The 26,898-nt window shown below is 33.6% G+C and overlaps 1 protein-coding gene across 1 annotated transcript in view; it reads right to left on the bottom strand.

The window, feature by feature from the left end:
- Luzp2 (leucine zipper protein 2) overlaps positions 1–26,898 on the bottom strand; it is a 354,582-nt gene that overhangs the window by 54,746 nt on the left and 272,938 nt on the right. The window contains exon 8 of the mRNA XM_013019604.1: positions 7,568–7,642. Coding sequence (XP_012875058.1) covers positions 7,568–7,642 — 75 coding nt within the window. The remainder of the gene's footprint in view (positions 1–7,567; positions 7,643–26,898) is intronic.

Genomic DNA, 26,898 nt, shown 5'->3' with positions numbered 1-26,898 from the left:
GGAAGGGGAGGATGGAGAAAGATTGGGATTGGGGGTAGGGGGGAGGCTGGGAAGGGATGTGAAGGGTAAATAAAAGGAGGAGGCTGCAATGCTTGGTAAGAAATGTACACATTATCCTGCCCATGTAATTGTAACCCCTCTGTACAGTATCTTCACAAATAAAATAAAATTAAAAAAAAACTGTAAAAAAAAAAAGAAACAGGGTACCAAAATCAAGTACAGTAAGAATAGGAGGTATACAAATAGGGGGAAGAACATACAAAAGAAACAAAAATCACATAGTACATTATAAAAAACAAAAACAAAATAAAACCTCTTGTGTCCACATCTTGGGTTTCGTTTCACTTACCATCATCTTATATGTTCATATGTACATAGCTTTTGAGCTTTTCTGATCATTTGATAAAATTATCCTAGATATATACTGATTATTGCAAATGAGGGAATCCATGAGACCTATATTTCTTTGGGTCTGGCTTACTTAACATGATTTTTTCCAAGTCTTTCCATTTCCTAACAAATGGAGCAGTGTCATTCTGTCTGATGGAAGCATAGAATTCCATTATATATACGTATACATATACAGATATATGTGTATATATAATGGAATATATATATCACATTTTCTTAATCTGTTCATCCACTGAGGGCCATCTAGGTTGATTCCATATCTTAGCTATAGTGAATAATGCTGTAATAAGCATAGTTGTACTGGTAGCTTTACCATATCCTTGTTTGTGCACATTGGGGTAAATGCCCAGAAGTGGGATTACTGGGTCATAGAGGATCTCCAAGTATGGAGGTTCCTCAAAAGACTACACATTGGTACTTTTCTAAGAAAAAAATAATTACATGTTAACCCTTAACAATTCATACCCTAGTAAACTCACCTAAATTCATAATCCATTTTCTTTATGTTCATTTCTGTTTCTCTCAATTCCTTTACAAGAAAACATTTTCTCAGAAAGATCAGGATAACATCAGATGTTGGCTATGGAAACACTGTGAGGAGTTGAAACATATTTTTCCCTTATTTTATTTTTGCCACAAAACCAGTTCTATGATCCCTGGAATCCTATTCAAAGTATTTGGATTCATGTTCAAGTGGGCCCACATCTCCCATACACAGCATGAATAGTATTCACATTACTTTATGGTCATGTATTTTTTTTTGTATTCAAATCATGTTGCATCACACCCCTGCTACCCACCAGACACTGCATCAAAGCTATGAGTACTTCTATTATTGTTAAAACTTGGGAGACTGTGTTTTGCATAACTCTGCCTTCTCCAATAATGCATGATTTCCTGGGTGAAATTTTGAGAGTCTGATGCTACACAAATATATTCCATGTGACAATCTGGGAGACATCCATGTCATAATCCCATTTGTTTGTATTCTACTTCTGAGTCAAGTTATTAGTTTTGCCAAATAAATAATTTAGTGCTTGAAAACCCAAGACTGATTTTTAAAGCTTGAGATACTTATTATTTATCATAGAGTAGTACATTTAGACCTCTGTCGTTAAATTAGTCCTGAGGACTAAGTTGAAGTCTGGGAATTTTCCCATGACACATTTAAGGTTAATTGATGAAATAACCAAGATAAAATGTTTGTTTTAGCAGTTAGACACCTGCAGAGTTCTAATAAGGCTCATATAAAGATGATGTAAGTGGTGAAGAGCAATTACATTAAACTCTAATTGTTTTTATCCATTTTGAAGAGAGCTGGAATTTATATCTAGCTTTATGACTGCAGTTTATATTCCTCTTATATGTCTTACATGTGATTCGTTGAGATCAATCTCTTAATGCATGAAATGCTTTTATAGTTCACAGTACCAAAAGTTGTGCTGAAATTCTTTAGGCAAAGACAAAATATCTGCATTCGCTAATAGTCATGGTGTATGAGTTTATTGAGTATTTTCCATGGGCCACACATTATTCTTAGTCCTTTAATTTTTTGGTGCATTTAATCCTCTCATCATCCTTAAAAATTAGGTTATATTATAGAGCAAGTGAATCCTAAAGAGCTTGAGGGATTTAGACACAGAGTTATACAATAGAAGAGTTTTGATTTAGACACAAGAATAGTTGCTTCTAATATCATCACTTAAAGCACTACCTCAGCCTTCCAAACTGAATCCAGGCTATGATATGATGTGATCAAATTATAACACACCAATAATATATAGTATGACTATAACATTCATTTGGAGCCGTGTGAACTTGTAATATACATATTACTTCCTGTGACACTATGAATTCATGCTTCAATTTACAATAATTTCTTGGGATATTTTGTTACAGGAAAGATTGAAAATAAGAACATTCATTCACATGCTTTTTTCTGTTTCCCATATCACCAAGCAAAAGAGTGTCAACAACAACAAAAAACTATTCCAAAATGTTTCAAAGCCATTTAGTCAATGACTAACTACAAGGAGTATGTGAAGTCAAATCAAAGCAACTTTCAATATAATGGTCGGCGAAGCGGATGTCAGACTGTTATTGTATGATCAGAACTCAACATCCTTATAAAACATAATAAAGCAAAATGCAAAAGGAGAAGATAACAAAGGCTCAATAGCTGTATGCATATGATTATATAAAATAATACTTATCGAAATAAACTCCAAAAATTGGAAGGAAGAGGGTTTTTATTGTGCTGTTTGTAGTTCTATTTTTTTCTTTCACTTTTTCTTTTTTTGGGGGAGGTTCGGTCATGGGGCTTGAACTCTGGACCTGGGTGCTGTCCCTCAGCTCTTCAGCTCAAGGCTAGCGCTCTTCCACTTGAGCCACAGCACCCCTTTTCGGCTTTCTTTCTTTTTACTTATGTGGTGCTGAGGAATCTAACCCAGGGCCTCATGCATGCAAGGCAAACGCTCTACCACTGAGCCACCTTCCCAGCCCCTCATTTTTTTCTTTGACTTTTCCCCCTCTGTCCCTGTTTTGTCGATTTTCAGAGGGGAAGAGGAAGCACAGAAATGGTGGGACAAAAGGTGAACCAATTCAGCAGTAAAACCCACTAGACATTATGTTGGAGGTGAACTATACAACTTAATGGGGAAGGGAAGTTGGTGGGGGAAAAACTGGGAGAGAATGAGGGAGAGGATGACTCTGTTCAAAAGGAAATATACTCATTACCTGACTTATGAAACCGTAATCCCTTTGTACACCATCTCTATTATAAAATTTTAAAAATTAGTAGAGGTGGAAATGTCAAAGAAAGCATTTTTATAAAATATAAGGCTGCCCTTTTTCTTATTATGCTTATTTCTGAGTTAAAATCATAATTTAAAACTAATATATAGTATTACACTTCCAGATATTGTCAGACTTTCATATGTACTCACTTAATTTTCTTTATAAAATATAAAATTAGTATAGATCAAAAGAAGCATGCTTGACCTGCTCTACTAAAGCAGTAGTCAGAATCCTTAATACTATTAACTATTAATGATTTGAATAAAATAAAATGTGGCAATCACAAAAATGAAATTTTTCAGTTGTCTCAGAGCTTCAATTTTATAAAGCAATTAACATTTGTGAAATGCACTAAATATAATACTATAGCATACACTTTATGTTTAATATGTTTCCTATGTCAACTTTGAAAAGGTTAGGTCATCCCAAAGTGAAGAGTCATGTTTATAAAAAATGATTAAAATGCCTGAAACATTAACCTTTATCCTCATCTTCACCTAGAAAAATGTAGAGAAAGGTAGCAAATATCAAAAATAGAGCTCACTCTTCCTCTTCAGACTGTAGCAAGACACCTATGGTTCAAGTTGGTAATTAGCAGGGAAATTTATTTCTTTATAAAAGTGCTAAACACATAAGTGTACTATTGCAAAATATGGTGTTAAATACATTGATTTTACTTGCTAAATTTTCTCAAAAATAATTACTTAGATACTGTCACACATACAAAAATAGAAAGCAACTGACAACATATAGATACTCTTCTATCTTAAAAACTGACTTAAAAATTTTTAGGTTCATATGGAGAACAACATGACATATATTAAGTTATGAACAGTCTGAATTAGGTGTTAAAAAGCACAGTATTAGTTTGATAATATATGTACACGCCATAGATAATACTCAATTACAATATATATGATATTATATATACACAAATCTAATAGGAACATACATATATGTTGCATGTACCTCATGCCCACAGTTGCACATATCACGTGAAGCTAATGCATGTGATATATATGTGTTCTAATATTAATTAATGAGTATTTCTGTGTATCTGTATACTTTTTGGAAAATAAAAGTTTTCTCCAAAGAAATCTACTAGTTTCAAATATTCATAAGGGCATCATATGCATAGCATTGTCTTTAAAAGACAATTTCAAACTGTTACAGGAAAGATTGCAAATAAGTACATTCATTCACATGCTTTTTTCTGTTTCTGATATCACCAAGAAAGAGTGTCAACATATGTGCATCGCATATTTTCACTTATATGTTATAAAAATCTATTTTCAATATATTTTATTTATTTGAACAATTGCCAATATTTTATGATTCTGATTTCTTTCATTCTCAGTATTACATATTACAGATTTACCTACAATATATAAACACAAAGATGCAAATATATTTCATTAACAAATGTTATATTTTAACTACTATATCAATTTGACTATTGAAAATATATGGAATGTACACATTGATTGCAATAGTATGTAGCTATATTAACTCCATTTATTATTAAACAATTATTCTTCCATGTAGTGTCTTTGGGTGTACTTTCTTAATTTATTGTTATTATAAAAGTGATGTACAGAGGGGTTATATAAATCCAGTAATGAGTACATTTCTTTTGGGTTAGTGTCACTACTGCCCTTGCTTTCTTCCAGTTTTTATCTCTCGCCCCCACCCCCTGCAAGTTGTATAGTTCATTTTCAACATAGTGTCCAGTGAGTAGTACTGCTGCATTTGTTCATCATTGGTCCTACAATTTTTGTGCCCACCATACCCTCCCCAAACAGGTAAACTTACACACAAGACAAAAGGTACAGAAAATAAAGACAGTGATTCAGTAGGAAAAAACCACTCTTGTTTGCATTTCTTGGAGTTCATGTCAATAAATATTTTATATGAGCATATGTGCATAGGTATTGAACCTGTGTGATGGTCTCCTGAGAGTATCCTCTTTGTATTTCACTGTGTGAATGCCTAGAGTCCTGTACAATGTATCAGGTCCAAGTGTATATTTTGTCTTTTACTATCCAGGATGTTTATTTCTAGATTTATAGGCACAGTCTAGTTACAACAAATGCAGGAAACAATGCAAACTATGCTTCTTTGGGTCTAGCTTACTTCACTTAAGGTAATTGTTTCAAAGTTTATCCAATTCCTTATGAATGAAATATCATTCATGTAAAATTTCCATTAGATTTCTGTATCTATATAGCTATATAAACATAGATATATAGATATAGGTATATAAATATATACAGAGATATATATCTATATCTCTATATATTTATATATGTATCTAGTTATATATCTATATATGTATCTATATATCTGTATACATAAAATTTCTGTATCTATGTATTTATAAAAATATCTAATATCTATATCTGTATCTATATATACAGCTCTATGTCCATCTCTATCTTTCTATATGTATCTATCTGTCTGTCTATCTATTTACATAGCTATTGTCTCTCAAAAAGTAGAAAGCAATTGATATATATCTAGATCTATATCTGAATCTATTGATCTATGTAAATAGATACAGATAAAGATGCCATATTTTCTTGATCCATTCATCCATTAAGGGACATATGTGTTGAATCACTATCTTTGTTATGGAAAACAATGGTGCAGTGGACATCATTGCACTGGTAGCTTTAGAGATGCCTTGTTTGTGGTCAATTGGATGAATTCCCAAGAGTAGAATTGAAGGGGCATAGAGTAATTCTAAAGTTAATCATTTGAAGAACATCCATATTGCTTTCTAACTGGTTGAACAAGTTCACATTACCACCAATAGTGTAGTAACATTTCCTTTTGGCAGCACCCCCAACAGCATCTGTAATTGTTAGTTTTCTTGGTAATGGCCTTTCAAAATGGGGTGAGGTGGAATCTCAATGTTGTTTTGCTTTGCATTGCTTTTATGGCCATTTCTTCCTGTGTCTATTAGCCATTTTTCTTATGAAAGTTCTCTCCAAAATTTTAGCCAATTTAGCAATTGGGTTGTTGTTTCTTTAAGGGTTTATTTGGAGGGGTAATTATTGAGCTTTTAGTATATTTTAATTATGAGGACTTGTTTGCTGTGAAGACCTTCTCCCAGCCTGTGGGTTTTGAATTTATCTTTCATTCTATGACTTTTGCATTGTACAAACTCTTCAATTTGATCAAACTCCATTTATCCATTTTTTAATTTTTTATGCTTCTGGCTATTTACATAGAAGGTTTTGATGCAAGCCTAGGAACCCTAGTGTTTCCCCTACCCCTTTCTGTAATATTGTTATGGTATCTCACCCTACATTGAGAACTTTGATCCATTTAGGGTTCATTCTGGTACAAAGTGATATATAAAAATCTAGCTTAATTTTCTCCAATCTAGCTTAATTTTCTCCATGTGGATAGCCAATTTTCCCAGCACCATTTGTTTAAGGGGTTGCCTGTCTTCCATCCTATGTTTTTGGCATACTTATCAAATATTATCTGGTTATACATCTGTGGGTTCATTTTTGAGTCTTCTGTTATGCTCCATTTGTCATCAGGCCTATTCTTGTGCCAGTACCAGGCTGCTTTTATTACTATGGATTGGTGATAGAGTTTGAAGTTTGGTATTGATATTCTGCCAACACTGTTCTTCCTGCTAAGAATTGTTTTGGCAAGTTATGTGTCTTTTCTTATTTCATATGAACTTATGGATTGCTTCCCCTATATCATAGAAGAATGTTTTGGGGATTTTAATTGATATTGCATTGTATTTGTAAATAGCTTTGGGAAACATTGCTCTTTTCATGATGTTAACATGTCCAATCCAGAAGAATGGAAGGTTTTTCCATTTCCTTAAATCTACTATGATTTATTTTTTTCAGATTTTTAAAGTTTTCATAATAGAGGTCATTCACATCTTTGTTTAATTCTTAAGTATTTTTGAGACTATTACAAATGAAGTTGTTTACCGGATTTCAGTCTTGACAAAAGTACAAATTTTCAGGTACACATTTAGAAGCTAGGTATAGCAGATGGCTATAAATGACTGTTCCCATTTATTTTTTAACTCATTTCCTTCATACTTAAAGTAAAACTTCTACCTTGGCACTTTAAAGTGAGTTTATTTGTGCTGCTGTGGTGTAACTGTGCCAAGAAGGTAGAAATAAATCCATGAAATCAGAGATGAAACCTTAAATTTAATGCAACCGCAAAAAGAAGGAAAACAGTGGTGTCTGAGGAGAATATCAAATATTCATGGATTCCATAACTATCTTATATGCACAGCATGCAGAGTTTCATTAATAAGTCACAAGAAACAGTAAGCATCCATCAGCAAGTTTATGATTGTCCACTGATGTACACTTACCCTGTCGAGGGCTGCTTTCTCCAATTCATTTTTGGCTATAGCTAGTTTTTGTTCCAGGTCAGTCAGTTGTTGGGCCTGCAATATGGAAAAAAATAACAATCACCAGTAAATTCTACAACCTTGGACTATACTTTTATCATTTATCATTTATTGATAATTAAACACAGAAAAAAACTGTAGGTATCATTTAGAATTCAAAATAAACTACAATATCCCAAGATCCTTTTCTGTAGGGAAGAAATTGTGTGTTCTGAATGAATGTTTTATTGGTCCAAAGTCTTTTTTTCACTGAAGTTCAACCCTAGTGTTTGAAAACATTTGTTATGATATCCAGTTATGTTATTATATCCTGCTATTATATCCAATAATGTTCATATTGGAATTGAACTTAAGCATGTCCCCCTCAAAGCCATGAACAAATTCACATGTTGAAGCCCAGAATTATATTAGCATTAATAAAGTCTAAAGTAGCTAATAAGGTGACAGAGAAATTAGGGATGTCGTTCAGTGATAATAATGTTAAAATGTGCATCACTTTTAAAGTAACCTTCTTCTTTTAAGGACAGGAATGAATGTAATATTCCTCTGTCTTAGAAATTTAATATGAATTATAGATATAGCACCTATATCAGCTTGTGCATTTATTCATTATTCTATTCCTCAATTTATCTTTTCAGTTATCTCTATACCTTTATAGTCCCTCATGCTGTGCTATAACCTGGAATTTTCAGAGATTTTGAAAAGTTCTTTCTTATAAATTGAAATTTTGTTTTTAAGCTCTAGGTTATTATGCTTTAAATTACTTTAATTTGCTTAATGAGTTCTATCAACTAACTGATTATCAGAATAAATTCAATCATTTCAAAGTATAAAAATAACTGTATTTAGGGAAGTTTAACCCATATAAACAACTCTGAGCTGCAGTAAGTGTATAATAAAGGAAAAGTCTCAGTTCTCAGAGGCAAAAATATTTATATATAAATTTAGATAAGATCTAAGTTTTATAGATTATATAGGAGGTTTTAATTACCTATTATCTATTCTATTATTTTAACATATAATCACTGCATTTTAAATTTATATATGAGCATGTAATATGATCTTGACAGTATTATCAAGAAAATAAAGAAGAACCACTAGAAAAGGCACAAGTTTACATAGATTAACTCATATCATAGAACATCTTTTTCTGTATGTATCCATATTGTTGGTCATGTGAGTAACAGATTTTTTTCCCTTCATTAAAATACTTGCATTCTTATTGATTTTTTTTTCTTGTGAGTTGCAAAGAGGATGAAAAAAAATCCTTCACAAACAGTTTTGCTCTTCTGATGTGACACTATGAAATGCATGAGTGAACTAACTCTGGAGTGGAACTGCCTCAGAGAAGTTCTTGTGGATAAGCTTAGGTCAGAGTAAACCTACTTGTACATAAAGGACCCTGCGGGAATATACAAGGTAAGTCAAGATGATTAATTCCCAGCCTATCTAACTATCACAAGTAATAGTTGCTTTCAGACTCTGACTTTAGGTTGTTTTACAACAAATGTTAATTCATTTAGAAAATGTCATTTTTTTAAAATTTGATTAACTTTGGCCAAAAACTAAATAACATAAGTAAATTTTGCTTAGTACTTTTTAAAACTATGTAAGATGAATAATTCTTGTGCTTGTAAGTTTAAAACTAGGCCAGTGTATAAAGATCATATTGACAATAGAACAGATATGATAAGAGATATACTTAAGTACTTAAGAACTGGAATTGGAGAACTGTCTTTATCTCTTTTTTCTCTTAATATATATTTTTATTGTAAAGATACTGTTTAATATCTTGAAAAAGTATTTAGTTTCTGAATGTTTCACTTTCCTGTTGAGCAGATCTGATTATAATACTAACATTTGCCTTATAGGATTGATGATTAAGATTATATAAGTTAGCAGTTATAAATATGTAGAGAAGCATGAGACCCATAATGCTATCTCAATACTTGATAACCTGTTTTATTTCCCTATTGTCTATACATCTTTAAAAGAACCAGTATAGCAACTGAAGAAACTAATATTGGGTCATAAACTTTGTGGATCTGATAAAAACCAACAAAAAGTAAAGCATAGAGGTTTACAAATGTGTAAAGAAAAGTAATCAAAGTAATTACAACAATTACTGGTATCATCATTCTGTAATACTTTGGTGCTGGGTTGGAAAAAAAAATTGAAAGACCAGAACTTAACCAAAGAGCAATGAAAGATACAGAGAACTTAACCAAATTGTGAGTTGTGTTTATGAAGAGATTGTTTCAAGATTGGGACACATCACTTGCACACAAAGGCCAAAATATACATGTAGTAAACAAATAAGTTCAAAGTTTCCTTGTGATATTCTATTGTCTTAATCAAAGGTGATTTTAACTAGAGAAAAGAGGCATTCCCAGTGTTGTGTGAAAAGTAAAATTGCCCTCTTCTAATTAAAGTACTCACATGTAGCTAAGACAATCATTTTCTCATTTGAGATTTGAAGCATGATCCTAAAGTTCATATTGTATCATATCGTAACCTCACCTACCATTCTTATTTATTTTTATTAATTGATTGATTTTCATTTTGGGTGCTTGTATTTGGGCTTAAGCTCAGGGCCTCACACTCTTTCATAGATTTGTCAATAAAGGCTGGTATTCTAGCACTTAAGTTTTCCTCCACTTTTTGATGATAATGTGGAGGCCTGAGTCTCATGGATATATTTTGCCTGAACTGACTTTGAATTGGAATCCTTAGGTCTCAGTCTCCATAGTAGTTAAGGTTCCAGTTATGAGACAATAGTGCTTGTAATCATATAATTCTTAATGTAATTTACTAAAAAGAATGAAACTTGAGAACTTTGAGGATTTTTTAATCTCCCTCAGAGTTCATAAATCTCGAGTTTTGTTTGATTCTATGCTCCATAACTTCAAACTAAATGGCCTCAAAGCTCCTTTTTTCTGCTATAGTATTGTTATTATTTGTTTCAACTGTTTTACTTTGTTTATTTATAACAATTGAGTTTAAATTCAACTAGACTGTTAAGAATAGCCTATTGGTTTGTTCAATGAAAAAGTATTCTTTTGGTTTTACCCTCCTAAGGAAATAATGCTACAACTATTGGATGTAGCAAAAAATGATAAAGTATACAAAGATATCTAAATATTTTTAAAAAATTTTATTGTCAAGGTGATGTAGAGAGGTGTTATATTTACATAAGTAAGCTAGTGATTACATTTCTTTTCTAAATTGTGGGTGCCTTTCCTTCATTTTTCTCCCTCTTTCCCTCTTCCCATCCCCCCAAGTTTGTACAGATTATTTCCAACATATTGCCTTGTGAGTACTGCTGTTGCATAAGTTCCCCTTTATCCTTTGTCCTTTGTCTTACCATTTTGTTTTTCCTTTTCCATCCCTAATTCAGATAAATGTATATACAATACCCAGGGTACCAAAATTAAATACAGTGACAACAGCGGATAAATCACAGAGGTAAAAATCACAAAAGAAAAAAAGAAATCATGTAGTACATTGAGAAAAACAACAAAGAAAACAGTTATTATGTCCATGTCATGTAGTTCATTTCAGTTAGTATTAACTTATGTGATCATTTGTACATAGCTATTGAGTTATTCTGCTCATCTGCTAAAATTATTCTAGATGTATACTAATTATTACAAGTAAAGGAGACCTTGGGATCTATGTTACTTTAGGTCTCGTTTACTTCACTCAATATGGTTTTTTCCAAGTCCTTAAATATCTTTTCTTATTATTAAGTTTTTTTAATTGGGAAAATACTGTACATAAGGGTTACAATTACATGAGCAAGGTAATGAGTACATTTCTTATCAAGAATTGTTGCTTCCTCCTTTATTTTTCTCTTGCCATCCCTGCCCTCCCATCTCCATAATTACAGTCCTCTCACAGCCATCCTCCTTTCCCCCACAAAATTGTAAAGTTTGTTTTTCCTTGTAGCATCATTGTTGCAATGGGTCCGCCTATATTCCTCTTTAAACAATTTGTTTTTTCCATTCCCCTCCACAAATTATACCAACATCCAATACAGTGAAAACAGAGGTTATACTTTGGGGGAGGACATACAAAGCAACAAAATATCATCTTATGAATATGTTAGAAACAATACCAAGAAAGAAAAACAAATTGAGTCCTTATCTTGGGGTTCATTTTGCCTAACATAAACTTATCTTACTGTTTCTGCTTGTCTCATACATATACTAGTTATTGCACATAAAGGAAACGTTTCTTTGGGCCTGGCTTACTTCACTTAATATAATTTTTTCCAAGCCTTTGCATTTCCTAGCAAATGGGACAATGCCATTCTTTCTGATGGAGGCATAGAATTCCATTGTGTATATATACCACATTTTCTTGATCCATTCATCTATTGAGGGGCATCTGAGTTGGTTCCATATCTTAGCTGTGGTAAATAATGCTGCAATAAACGTAGTCATTCTGGTAGCTTTAGTATGGTCTTGTTAGTGATTATTCGGGTAAACACCCAAAAGTGGGATTGCTGGGTCATAGGGGAGCTCTATGTGGAGTCTTTTGAGGAACCTCCATGCTACTTTCCAAAGTAGTTGAACAAGTTTACACTCCCACCAACAATACAGTAGAGCTCCCTTCTAGCCACATCCCCTCCAGCATCTGTTGTTATAAGTTCTTGATTATAGCCATTCTATCTGGGGTGAGGTGGTATCTCAGTGTTATTTTGATTTGCATTTCTTTCTTGTTTATTGTGAGAATACCATACAGAGGAGTTACAATTACATGGGCAAATAATAAGTATATTTCTTATCAAGCATTGTTGCCTCCTCTTTGTTTCCCCTTCCCATCCCTTCCACCCACTGCCCCCCACCCAATATGCCCCCTCCCCCAAAATTAGAAAGTTTGTTTTTTGACATAACGACTTGTACATTTCTTTTATGGCTAGAGAGGTTGAGCATTTCTTCATGTGTCTATTGGCCATCCTTCTTTCCTCTTCAGAGAAGTATCTCTTTAAGTCTTTAGCCCATTTATTTATTGGGTAGTTGTTTCTTTGAGGATTTGTTGTTGGAGGATTTAATTTTTTGAGTTCCAAGTTTATTTTAGATATGAGACCCTTGTCTGTTGTATGGCTATTGAAGATCTTCTCCCAATATGTGGGATTTTTTTTATCTTGCTAGCTATGTTCTTTGCCATGCAGAAGCTCTGCAATTTCGTGCAATCCCATTTGTCCAACCTTTCTTTGATTTGTTGCTTCTGGCTTGTGCCAAGGAGACCTAGGGTTTCTCCTATTCTGTCCTATAATGTTTTCAGGGTGCCTGCTTTGACTCTGGCTCTGGAAAAATGAGGAATCCATGGAACTTTCCTCAATACAATAAAGGCTGTATATGACAAACCTACAGCCAGCATTATACTTAATGGTGAAAACTAAAGTCATTTCCTCTAAACTCAGGAATGAGACAAGGATGACCACTCTCTCCACTTCTCTTCGATTTTGTATTAGAATTCCTAGATACACCCATAAGACAGATGCAAACATAAAAGTGATCCAAATAGGGAAAGATGAAGTAAAACTCTCCCTCTTTGCAGATGACATGATCTTGTATTTAAAAAATCCTACGGACTCCACTCCTAAATTACTCGAGCTGATTCGAAACTTTGGCAAAGTAGCAAGGTATAAAATTAACCCTCAAAAATCAATGGCTTTTCTGTATGCTAACAATGAGAAGAGTGCGACTGAAATCAGGAAAGCAACTCCATTCGTAATAGTGCCACAAAAAATAAAATACCTAGGAATTAACTTAACCAAAGAAGTGAATGATCTCTATGATGAAAACTTTAAAAATCTGAAAAAGGAAATCAAAACAGAACTTAGAAAAGGGAAAAATCTCCCATGCTCCTAGATTAGAAGGATCAACGTCGTGAAAATGGCAATACTTCCCAAGGCTATCTACAAATTCAAGTGATACTTATCAATATTCCAACCTCATTCTTCAAGGAAATAAAAGAGGTAATCCAAAAATTCCTATGGAACAATAAAGACCTTAAACAGCAAAAATAATCCTTAACAGAAAGAACAGTGCTGGAGGAATATCAATATCAAATTTCAAACTCTACTACAAAGCCATAGTAATCAAAACAGCTTGGTACAGGCACCAGTAGCAAATATTGAAAACCCAGAAATGAACCTACAGACATATAGCCATCTAATCATAAGAGAGCTAAAAAATAGAATGGAAGAAAGCCTCTTCAGTACATGGTGCTGGCAAAATTGGTTAATCACTTATAGAAGCAAGTCCTTCTATTTCATTAGAAATGGGACTGTGTCATTCTTTCTGATGGAAGCACAGAATTCCTATACACAATTCCTATCACGTTTTCTTGATCCAAAATTTCAACAATTTTTTATTGTCAGGGTGATGTACAGAGGGGTTCCATTTATATAAGTAATGTAATAATTATATTTCTTTTCAAACTTGTTACCCCTTCCCTCATTTTTCTCCCACTTTCCATCCCTTCTCAATCTCCCCCACAAATTGTACAGATTATTTCCAATGTATTGTCTTGTGAATATCACTGTGGCATTCGTTCCCTCCTTGTCCTTTGTCTCACCATTCTGTGTTCTCCTTCTCTTCCCAAATTCAAGTAAACGTATATACAATACCAGGGTATCAAAATCAAATACAGTGACAAAAAGGGATATAACATTGGGGGAAGAACATAGAAAAGAAACAAAAAATCACTTAGTACATTAAAAATAACAATAAAGAAAAATCTCTTGTATCCCTGTCTTGGAGTTTATTTTGCTTGACGTGATCTTATATGTTCACATGTACATAGCAATTAAGCTATTCTGTTCATCTGTTAAGAGTATCCTAGATGTATGCTAATTATTACAAATAAGAGACTACATGGGCCCTACGTTTCTTTGGGTCTGGCTTACTGCATTTAATATGATTTTTCCAAGTTCTTCCATTTCCTTAGAAATTGGGCAGTGTCATTCTTTCTGATGGAAGCAAAGAATTCCATTGTGTGTGTGTGTGTGTGTGTGTGTGTGTGTGTATCACATTTTCTTGATCCAGAAATTTCAACAAAAACATTTAGTACAATGGCATGTGAGTAAATTTACAGTTTGAATTTTCCTGATATTCCACAATTTTTAACTTTATATGTTAACATCATTGCTTCAATTCATTTCTCACTAATTTTCCTTCTAGATAAATATTCATTTGTTTTAACTTTCCTAAAGAATTTCTATAAGATTTATATAATATCAAACTATGTATAAATGTTATTACTTACTTTTCTCCAAGAATTGGAAGATACTTTTCATAATAAAAACAAAAGTCTGTTTTAAAACAGTATTGTTGGCATGATCTATTTATGGAAAACCTATAGTAAGTAGTCCTGAAGGTAAGATCTGTCGAGTAACAGTAGAAAAAAGTCCTGAAAATCATTCCATAAACTTCTAGCCATTTATCTTGACTGAGCTGTAAAATTTGTTCCAAAAATCCTTGCAGTCAAATATAAAAAGCAATATTGTTGGCTCCAAGACAATTATTACAGAAGAGAGTAACATGCCAGTGATAAAAAGATGCAGACATTTCCAGATTTTAGGTTCTGAATTAAAATTCTAATAAAAAAGTTTCTATTCTAACATGGGAATAACTTGGTTCAGAATCCAAGGAAACAAAGTTTAAATCTATGGTATTTAAATCAAAGATAACATCTGCCTGGTGCCAGGGGCTCACACTTGTAATTCTAGCTACTCAAGAGCCTGAGATCTGAGGATAGCAGTTCAAGGCCAGCCCAGGCAGAACAGTTGATGAGTCTCTTTTTGTTGTTGTTGTTGCTGTTTGTGGTGGCCCTGAACTCTGGATCTGGGTGCTGTCCCTCAGCTCTTCAGCTCAAGGCTAGTACTCTACCACTGGAGCCACAGCGCCACTTTCAGCATTTTTTTTTTTTTTGCTTATGTGGTGCTGAAGAATCAAACCCAGGGCCTCATGCATGCAAGGCCAGCGCTCTACCAGTGAGCCATCTTTCCAACCCCTTGATGAGACTCTTATCCTAGATAAATTACTCAGAAGAAGCTGGAAGTGGTATTGTGGCTCAAGGGGTAGAGTACAAGACTGACACCCAAAGAGGCTCAGGGAATGTGCCCAGGAATTGACTTCAAGCCACAGACAAGAATGATAAAAAAAAAAAACCTCAATTACAGCTTTATGTATGTGTCTATGTGTGTATATGATTTACAATCAAAACAAAGAAGAATGAAGACTTCTATAATAGATTTTCATCTTACCACCCCAAAATCACACATTCCAAAAGACTAAATGAAATACAAATGGATAATAGGTTGCAACTTAAAGATAGGAGATTACAATTGTTTTCTGTCTAGACTGAATGTTAACTGTAATATCACATAAGTAAAGCTCAATCTAGAACATAATATTATTTCTATTGTTTTGAAATTAGGAAAGTATATACAAAAAATCAATTACCGTGATCAATTTACAGAGCTGGGAAATAGCAGATTTGGAATTTGAATGTTATCAGTCTGAATCTATATACAATATTTGGTGTATAAAATTTATAATTATTTTACATATTTTTAATTTAATGATATGAGCTTAAGTTTAGTATGATATATAAATCAAAATGCTTAAAGAAAATTCCAAAGATTGGAGAAATGTTTTATTTAATGTTCTTCACTTATTAAAAATATCAAACACATAGAAAAAAATAACTATATATAAATATACACACATATATTTGTGTGCATGTTTCACTATTTTGTATAGAATCAGAATAGATCCAGACCTCTACTTCTAACATTTGTGTGTATGTATGTATGTATGTGTGTATGTATACTCATGTCTCAGAAGCACTGAACCAGGGTTTCGGATCTTGCTAGGAAGAACAAACATACAAAACTCATCACCACCATCATCTTTGCATTCCTTAACTATACAGTTAATAGCAACATTATGTGTATTATTAACATTAATTTTGGCCATCAAGTTCTTTTCAGTTCTTTTCAACATTAATAATTGATGGTTAATACTAACGGTTTGATATTGAATGGCTAATACATATATATATATATATATATATATATATATGAACTAAATTTAGATCCCAAAATAAACAGAAATACTTTAACATTTTATCTCTTTATAAGAGCCATTACATTTTAATATATCAAATTGCAAAGTTTCATAAACTTTGCTTTTAAGAAATACAGACATACATTTTTCAAGTTTAATATTTTGTAAAATAAATTTCATTGTCATCCTGTTAACATATTTATGGTTGGGACATAAACATGGTGGCCACTTACAAAAAATTACATCCAAGCAAATTATTTCTAAGCCATTAATACTAAATTCCTTCCTTCTAACAAAAACAGTGGGACCTTTTGATAAATTGCTTCAATCTATTTAATATCCATACATTTGGAATGTGTTATCAAGGCTCATCTAGAGATGAGGATGATATTTTCTTAAACCAGTCACTCCATTTCAATTCTCAAGTGCTTGTGGTTGGACTTAGGTTCCATTCACATTCAGCAAACTACATTGGCGGGGCTGGAAAGGTAGCTCAGTGGTAGAGCTCTTGCCTTGCATGCCTGAGGCCCTGGGTTCGATTCCTCAGCACCACATAAGAAAAAAGAAAAAAGCCAGAAGTGGCACTGTGGCTCAAGTGGTGGAGCACTAGCCTTGAGCTGAAGAGCTGAGGGACAGCGCCCAGGCCCAGAGTTCAGGCCCCACAACCGGACCCCCCACCCGAAAAAAAAAAGAAACTACATTGGCATTTGATAGAATCAAAGCTTTCTTTCTACCTACTCTAAGGGAAGAATGAAAATACATAACATAGTTTGAAAATGCTTGTCTACAAGCTCACATATTTACTATTTGTAACTAAAAGAAAATTGTGTCAACTCTAAACCACCCTATGGAAGAGAACAAAACATCATTTTTGTATCATCCTTCTTGTCAACTAAATGTAATAATTCACCAAAAGCTTTATCTCCCATTACATTTATGATTCATCAATCCAAACTTCTAGTTTCCCATTGAGAAGAAATTCAAATTTTTATTTCTTAATTTTTTTCTAGTCATTATGTGATCTTTCATACTGAGGCTGCATAGAACAGAAATCATCCTCTTTTCACTCTTTATTATTGTCATTGGATATTATGTTAGTTTCTTGTTGCTTCTATAAGAAAACGCCATCAGTTTAGTACCTGACATAAAGTCAATTTTAGTTGTTTTTTTTTTTAAATGTTAAGGTCAAAGATCCAAAGTATGTCTCAAAGTGTCAACAGCCTCATTCTTTTTGGAGAGCTAAGAGAAGAATCTCTCAGCTCCTGTATTGCCCACATCATTTAAAGCTGTTTTCACTGATATATTGTCATTTCTTACTGTGACCTTCCTACCATCACGTTTCTTTATAAGGACTTTTGTAATTACTTTGCATTGCTTAGAATATCCAAAACAAACCACCCATTCAATAATTCAATATCGTCATGTGCAGACTTCTACAAATTACTTTTTCTGGTATGTGATAACATTGAATATATTTGGGCCATTAGAATAGAAATGATTTTAAAATTATATTGTCAGGGTATTCAACAGAATTATCTCTGCCCCTGTTAATAACAATCAGCAATTTGTCTTCAACTCATGCTTGTTCTTTTTTCTCTCTACACTATTTTTAATAGGAAAACTGGGTCATCATTTTAGTCTTATACATGTTGCTGTGTTCACTGCTGTCTGTTCTGCCTGCATTCTCTCCAGTGTATCTGCATCTCCAGGAAGTCATCCTAGAAACTCTACCATGCTGATTTTCTTGAAAAACATTATTTTTCCTCCTGACCATTTTTTTTTTTTGTCATTCATGGAGCTTGAACTCTGGGCCTGGGCGTTGTCCCTCAGCTCTTCAGCTCAAGGCTAGAGCTCTAGCACTTGAGCTACAGTGCCACTTCCAGTTTTCTGGGGGGTTTATTGGAGATAGGAGTCTCATGGTCTTTCCTGCCCAGGCTGGCTTTTGAACAAAGATCCTCAGATCCCAGCCTCCTGAGTAGCTAGGATTACAGGCGTGAGCCACTGGCGCCCAGCCTGACCAAAGTTTTTAACGAATACTACTGTTTCATAATAAAGTAAAATATTAAGTTTGATGCTTTGCTTGGTGGCTTTATTTTGGAGTCTCAGAACTGTGATTTTTCTGATGTCATTGCGGATATTTTGCTATCATGTCAGATGATATATGTGGGCATAAGTGAAGTGTTGCTTCCTTGTTTTCATCGAATAAGTTAAATGTAAATGCCTTGGGATGATCAGCTGTGGTGCTGCCTCCTTCTGCCTTCAATTATGGACACTTTCTTGCAGCTCAATACTACTGAGAGGGGCTGGGAAGGTGACTCAGTGGTACAGCGCTTGCCTTGCATGCATGAGGCTCTGGGTTTGATTCCTCAGCACCACATAAGCAAAAAGAAAAAAGCCAGAAGTGGCGCTGTGGCTCAAGTGGTAGAGTGCTAGCCTTGAGCTGAAGAGCTGAGGGACAGCGCCCAGGCTCAGAGTTCAGGCCCAACATCCGGACCCCCCCCAAAAAAAATACTACTGAGAAATTCCTAAACACTCTCCAAATCTTAGGTGAGATGCTATTCTCATAAAGACCCACTTCTGAACTACAGATATAGTTTTAGTATCATTCTTGTAGTATGCTGTTGATTGTTGTAGGGTTTCTCCTAATACCTATAACAATTGTGTTGTTCAAAATAGAAAATACATGTATGGTATTGATATGAACCAACAAAATATGACTTTGAAATGAATGCAGGAATAAGTCCTGGGTATTCATTGCTTTACCGACCTCAAGCAATCAAGCAATCCCTAGGCAACAGCATGCAAAAACCTTCACTCCTAAGCTGGCCTACTAAACTCCCATTCAGCCAGGAAATAAATAATGGGCTCAGAGCAATTTGGAAAGTTCATTACTAACACTCAAAGCATAAGAATGAACAGCAGCTTATTGGTAATGCACATTTGTAGTCTGTAGATGACATGGGACAATGGGTGCCAGATGTCAGATAATGCAAACAACGATACTTTCTGACAGTGTAAATCCAACTCAGAACTATAGTCAAACAATTTATGATCTGTAGCTATTGCCACAATACAGAGGCGGTACTGTCGGGAAGACAACAGTGATTTAGGCATAGATAATACATTGCTCCATGGTAGTTTCCTACAAATAGGAAGGCAATTGCAGGCAACACCCTCTACAATATTACATGTCCTTCCACTATGACTTGAGTGAGCTTTCTTCTTCTGAACAATATAGAGAAAAACAACATATTGGGTATGTTGACCAGACCACTGTGGCACAATGGGTCTTTGGAATGTATTTGTGAGTGATAAATAAAGGCAAGTCAGAGGTGTATGGTTTCAAGAGATGGGCCAAGATGAAATGGCAATAGTAATTCATCAGTTGTTAGAATAGTGATTTGATATCTAAAAAAAATTGTAGCTGCATCAGTATAAACTGGTTAGCTTCTATGCATACTTACAAGTGCCATTTTGATTTGTTTGATTCTTAAAACATTTCATTCATTTACTTCAAAAGATGCTCATTGACAGCTGGGATTTGAATCCATTTTGATAACTGCTAAATAAGTATTTTTAGAGCACATACAGGGCATTATTGGTAATTATTGGAAGAAGGAAATAACAAATGAGTAAATTTAATGTTAATTTTACATACTGGAACTAAGAAGACAAGTTTCTCTTACAGTATATTTACATTTTTAACCCCTGTTTTGATATTGAGCATTCTCCCTATTTATCCCTAAACATTCTGAAGAATCCAAGTTGTCATTATAACACTCAAGCACATTTTCATTTAGGAACTTTTCAGTTCATTAGCCACTTGCATGGAACACAATAGTTGCACTTTTACCTAAATGTTGCAAGAATTGACGGTTTATTAATATTAACTTTAAGAGATATAGATACAACCCAGCACACAATTTTGTAGAGATGACTATTAAGTTGGTGAGGCTATTTATGATGTTTTTTCTATATGAATTTTTTTGAATGTTAAGGTCTCCTCTCTGTGCAATTCCTACTATCATTTGGAGGCTGCATTAAGTCAATTGTTTAATTTTTGTCACTGCCAAAGAACAGCAGCTGCACCAAATGTTTTTTTTTTTTTCCTAAACATCCTTTTCTTGGTGGATTTTAGTAAATTTCTGAAAGCATTACCTATTGAAGTATCTATCTACATATCAGTACATCAAATTTCCTCCCATTCTGAATGTGCATTTTTCTTCAAGTTCATTTTAATAGATATTGTTAGAGTTTTAAAATATATATGTAGATAGTCTTTTCATAATACACTGTTATCTTCTTTTGTTTTCTTCACTTGAATTTAAATGTAGAAAAAAATAGGATACACTGAATTTTCTTATAAGGGATAGCAATCGGCAACAAAAAAGTGAAATATTGAGATTCCCATATAGCTTCATTCTATCTCAATATTTCACTTTTCATGCAATCACAAACAATCAACCTATAATTTGTAACAGTTAAAAACTTAAGTTTGAAATACCACAGAAGTGCAAATCAAGTTTAAATCAGTTTACAAGTATATTTAACAGTCAAACACAAGTATATGAATTGTTCTCACTTTCCATATTTGCAAATTGAAAACTGGAGGCCCAACGTGTTATGGAGATAACTACTTCATACCAGGTATGACCCACTCTTTATTCCACTCCACTTTTTCTTAACCTTTAAAGTATTCTAAATAATTGTTCTGTTTTTAGAATATTACCTGTCTAATACACTCTGCCAAACTATTGAAACTTTGTTCACCAATAAATCACATAGGCACTTTGAAATATTTGATGGTAATAATAATATCAAAATTTTGTTCAGCTGGGCATCAGTGCTTTATGGGTATAATCCTAGTGCTACTTCAGAGTCTGAGATCTTAGCATTATAGTTTGAACTCAGCTTGGGCAGGAAAGTCTGTGAAAGTCTTATCTCCAAAAACGGTGAAAGTGGAGCTATGGCTCAAGTGCTGGAGCAGTAGCCTTGAACAAGAGAAGTTCAAGTTCAGATCCCAGGCCCTGAGCTAAACCCTCAGGATTGTCACTTACCTAAACTATAGGTGATCTTTACAGTCTAATATGCTCATAATACATGATGTTCAGTAAATTGTAAAGATAATCATAAAGATAATTAGACTTTTCATTGTATTTAAAGAATGATATTCCATATTATAACCAGGTTATTTTCTTTAAAATATTTATTTACATAAATTAATTGTACAAGGAGCTTGATTCTGATATTTGAAAAATACAAGTAACGTACTTTGATCCAATTTATGCTATTTATATTACTTATTCTTAACTCCTCTTCTCCTCCCTCATTTTAAAGTTTTTGGAGGATTTCTTTAATTAACCTAATTTCATATTATATAATACTTGGTAATTATAATACCAGACCTAAAATTTTAAATGAACTTAGTTGAAAATATATGAAAATATATGCTCTATTATTCTCAATGATTCAAATCAATTATGGTTGATCCTTGTAGAATTCATACTTACTATGTATTCTTCTATGGACCAGTAAGTATGTAAATTGTACTAGTGAGGAAGATGCAAGAGGTATCAATTCCATCTACAAGAATTTACAATGTAGGTAGAATACAAAACATGCAGTATCATTTGCCATTCAGTTATTCATCTACTACAATGAAGGATGACATGAAGTTCTGTCAGGAAGTAGAACAATTGTTTTATACTTCTGCTACTTTTATATGTCAGTAGAGTATAAGTTTTCTTTCCTTGCCATATAATATTTCCTGTTTTTCATTACTAGATATGATGGACTAAGAACTTTCTGGTATTTAATAAAACAGGATTATTTTTATTCATTTAAACATAGTTTACTTGAGCAAATAAGATGACTAAGACCACAAGGAAGAATAAAACATTTTTTTTTTTTGGGTCCGGTCGTGGGGCTTGAACTCTGGGCCTGGGCGCTGTCCCTCAGCTCTTCAGTTCAAAGCTAATGCTCTATCACTTGAGCCACAGCGCCACTTCCGGCTTTTTTCTTTTTGCTTATGTGGTGCTGAGGAATTGAACCCAGGGCATCAGGCTTGCAAGGCAAGCGCTCTACCACTGAGCCACCTTCCCAGGTACTTTATTACTGGGTGCCAGTGGCTGACATCTGTAATCCTCTCTATTCTGGAGGCTGAGATCTGAGGATCTTGATTTAAAGCCAGCCTGTACAAGAGCATCTGTGAAATTCTTATCTCCAATAAAACACTAGAAAACTGGAAATGGTGCTGTGGCTCAAGAAGTAGAGATCCAGTCTTGAGCTGAAAAGGTGAAGGACAGCACCCAGGCCCAGAATATAAGCCCTATGACCAACAAACACACACACATACACACACAGAGGCTTTGATACTTTGTCCTATTTTGTCCTATTTCTGTTTAAGTTTATGGAAAGATTCTTTGTATTCATCTTGGTTTGTCTTCTACCAGGTGGAATAACAGTATCAATATAACTTAATGAAATACTGACCACATGACAAAAATGTGCTAATAAGTATACCTACTGGATATTTAAGGTTTGCAAAATTCTCTAAGTACTTGTACAACTACATGTCAAAGCAAAAATGAGCTTATTAATAAGTCTACACAATTGTGACCCTAGATTATTTCTCCTATTTGGTTCTCAGTACACAAACACCTAATTCTGAACTGTTTACCTAGTGAAGACAAGTAAAGTGCTAACAAGGTCATGGTAATTTCCACCAATTATTACACTTTTTTATGCTTCATTTTTGCTTTCCAAATATAACAATTTTAATGTTTCATAGAACTTTCTATTTTACTCTCTGACAAAGAAAATATATGATGAAATAAAAACTGAAGGTTTCACCTGAGCTATGTCATGAGATGATCACAGAAAACACAAACAAAAATGAAATTAGATGTGTTTGTGGTGGTAAATATTGGAATCTAGAGTTTTATGTGTGCGTGGTAAATGCTGTACCACTCAAACCCTAAGAAAATTTGCTACCAAAGTCTTCATTAACAGGTTCTTTTATAAACCTTGAAAAGATAATTAATCTAAACTTTCAACAAAATTTCCTTCTCTACAAAACAAAAGAAACAAACAACATGAAGAAAAATGAGCATGGTTTCAAACAAATATAGGTCACTTTTGCCCATACCAACACACAAATAATGGAAACCAAAAAGAGAAGAAAAAAAAAGAAGTCAAAAAGAAAAGTAATACAAAAATAAGCTCAACAATTCTCAACGACTCAGTTTAAAATAAATGGATCTAGACTCAGGCATATGAGCTAACAATGAGATGTACAAGACGTATGTCTAAAATCTAACTTTACAACTTTGGCGCGGGGTGGGGGAGTTAGGGAAGGGGGAGGGGGGAAGGACACTGGTGGGTGGGGGAGGGGGGACAGGATGCCAGCGCGTGGGGGGCAGAGAAGGGGAAGGTTTGAAGTAATGGTGAGGTGAAACAAAGGAGGAGGCAACAATGCTTGGTAAGAAATGTACTCATTGAGGTACAGATTTTTTTCTTTACAATTCAGTGTCATTAGAAAATGGTCTGGTTCATTCAGGTCTGTCTCAAGAGCAAATGGGCACCAGCGAGCCTCTGATGTAGAAGCACTATGTAATTCTAGTCAAAAAGGAAAACCACAGAATATTTGACCAGCAGTATTCACATAGATAGCTCAAAGGTACTTGTCTTTACTGTGTCTGCTTGTAAGTTGATTGCCACAAAATAAGGATACAAATGTTGAAAGAGACCATTCTTTTGTGCTTGAGAAAAGAGGATTCAAACAATTCTTCAATGAGCTTTTAAAGAAAACCTTGATTTGTTTATTTTTAGATAATAAACTTTCATAGAGTCAGACAGGTACCTTCATGGCTTGGGCACTTCAAGAACTGACTGTCATTATAAGGTAACTAACTGCCATTGATGGAGAATTCAAACTGAATCAAAGACCAGAAAACTTGAGGTTTGGGAAATAAAAGTACAGGGATCAAATAAACGTTCTCCCTCTTTCTGCTTATATAATAAATGTACTTATTGTTGCTATGGCAAAAAAATGTACTCATTATCTTGCCAATATAATTGAAACCCCTCTGTACAGTATTTTCACAATAAAAAAACAAGCATAAAATAATGTTTTAGAACCAGCGAATGGAAGGTAACTTCACATAAATATACTAGATAATTTTAATAAGAAATAGTAAGTGACAGAAAGTAATTTGCTAAAGGATTACTTCCATAACTCAAAATATCATTTAATAAAATTAAAATGAATCAAAATATTTCATCACAAAATGTATAACTGTTATAACCGCTAGTTTCTTAATTCCAGAGAAATAAAGTATTGAGAATATTGAAAGGAAGATACTGGATTCCAAAATCACAATTAATGATATTATACATAAATCCAATCAAAAGGCAAACATTATCATCCTGGGAAAAGTTAGAAGCAGATGAATTTGTATTAGAATTGTCCATGCTACCTAAAAGTAAAATTAATGTAATGTTTATAATCTGCCAAAGAAAGAGCAAAATATGCTCATCCATCCAAGGAATATTATGTGTCAGTCAAATAAAATGATATATTAACACACTATAAGATAAATATTCAATATATTGTGCTAACTGACCATATCCAAAAATAAGATACCCAATATTGAATAATAAGAAATATCAAAATTATTTTTAAATACTCTCCAGACAAAAGTTACCCTTCATATTGCCTATGGCTAATTATAGGAAGCAAATCACAAGTTACTGATGTTGGACTGGGTTTTTTTTGTGCAAAGAACACATTATAAAGCTAGTTTCTAGGATAGTTGTACAAATTTTAGGTTATAGTTGAACTCTGCATTTTCAACAGATATATTTTATATTACATAAACTATACCTCAAGAAAACACTTCAAATATTCATAGTCATGTGAAGAAAGGATAGAAATACATTTTAAGAAACTAAAATATAACAGAAAATATAGTTTAAATACAAAACTATGAATTACACAATCCCCCTATTATCCATTGCTTGATGGTAAAAAGACTGGAGTCATTATTAGAGGCCTGGAGAACTTTGGAAGTTAAACCAACACTTTTAATGAGAAATGGATAGATAACAGTAGAACATGAATGAGAGAAATGGTTAAATTTGAAATTGAAACACACAATCTTCTCCCCAAAGTCTGTAAGGCAGCTTAGAAGGAGAGACTGAGGGCAAAGAACTCTGTTACTCCTTTTTTAAAAAAAAGTAGAGAGTTTGAACTACAAAGATTATAAGGACATGAGAAAATACTTCCAGGGAAAATTGGAACTTTTCCATGAGGATATAAATAAATGAGCACTCCTGTTGAAAATATCTCATTGAATTTTATTGTAGATTTCTGTGTTCCAGAATAAGGAGAATCATCTGCTTCATTCCTTTCTGGTTTCTCATTATGAAAGCAGCAGGGAGAGGTAGGGAAGATGCAGGAAGGATGCAGTTTGATATCCAATTATATTTCTAATCTCTAGAACTGGCAAATAGCAGTCTATTCAGGGATGTGTGCTTCTTGCCAATGGCATCTGGCAATTAATGCTGAAATGTAGTTTCCAGCTTGCAGAGATTTTGGGATTTCACTGCACAGAATTAAAGAGATCTGGCACTCATTCACTTCCCGTTTCCCACCACACTGTACTCAAAAACAAAATGCTATATCAAGGTGGCTATCAGCTTATAATGCCCACTTTAACTTTCAATTCAGGAAAATTTTAATAAGTAAAAGTTTAAAATATATACTCTAAAGTGCAAAGCAATTCAGTATTTGAATTATGCACCTTGTTCAGCCCTAACTCCAAGTCAGTCTGCCAGAATACTACTGTCTCATTTATCTGAATGCCAAGTTGATTCTCCCCCTGTGCTCTTATGCCTTGGGTAGGAAGATCAAGCTGAGAAAACCAAACTATTCCATCTGCCACAAAAGAACCTTCCTCAGTTCTTGTTTGTAGATTACTCTTCTTTTGAAATGGAGTTCAATTATCAATTTTATCTAGACATTCACACAGTGAGATCAAAGGAGGTTATTCTTAGGAAAGAATCACAATGGCTCAATAGCTATGTGCATATGATCATATAAAATAATATTTATCTATCTTGAAAAAGGAAATCAACACAGAACTAAAAAAATGGCAAAGCCTCCCATGCTCCTGGATTGGAAAGATTAACATCGTGAAAATGGCAATA

The sequence above is a fragment of the Dipodomys ordii genome, unplaced genomic scaffold (genome assembly GCF_000151885.1).
Source record: "Dipodomys ordii isolate 6190 unplaced genomic scaffold, Dord_2.0 Scaffold46, whole genome shotgun sequence".
Lineage (NCBI taxonomy): Eukaryota > Metazoa > Chordata > Mammalia > Rodentia > Heteromyidae > Dipodomys > Dipodomys ordii.
Note: the sequence above shows the minus strand (reverse complement) of the source record. Positions and strands in the feature narration are given on the sequence as shown.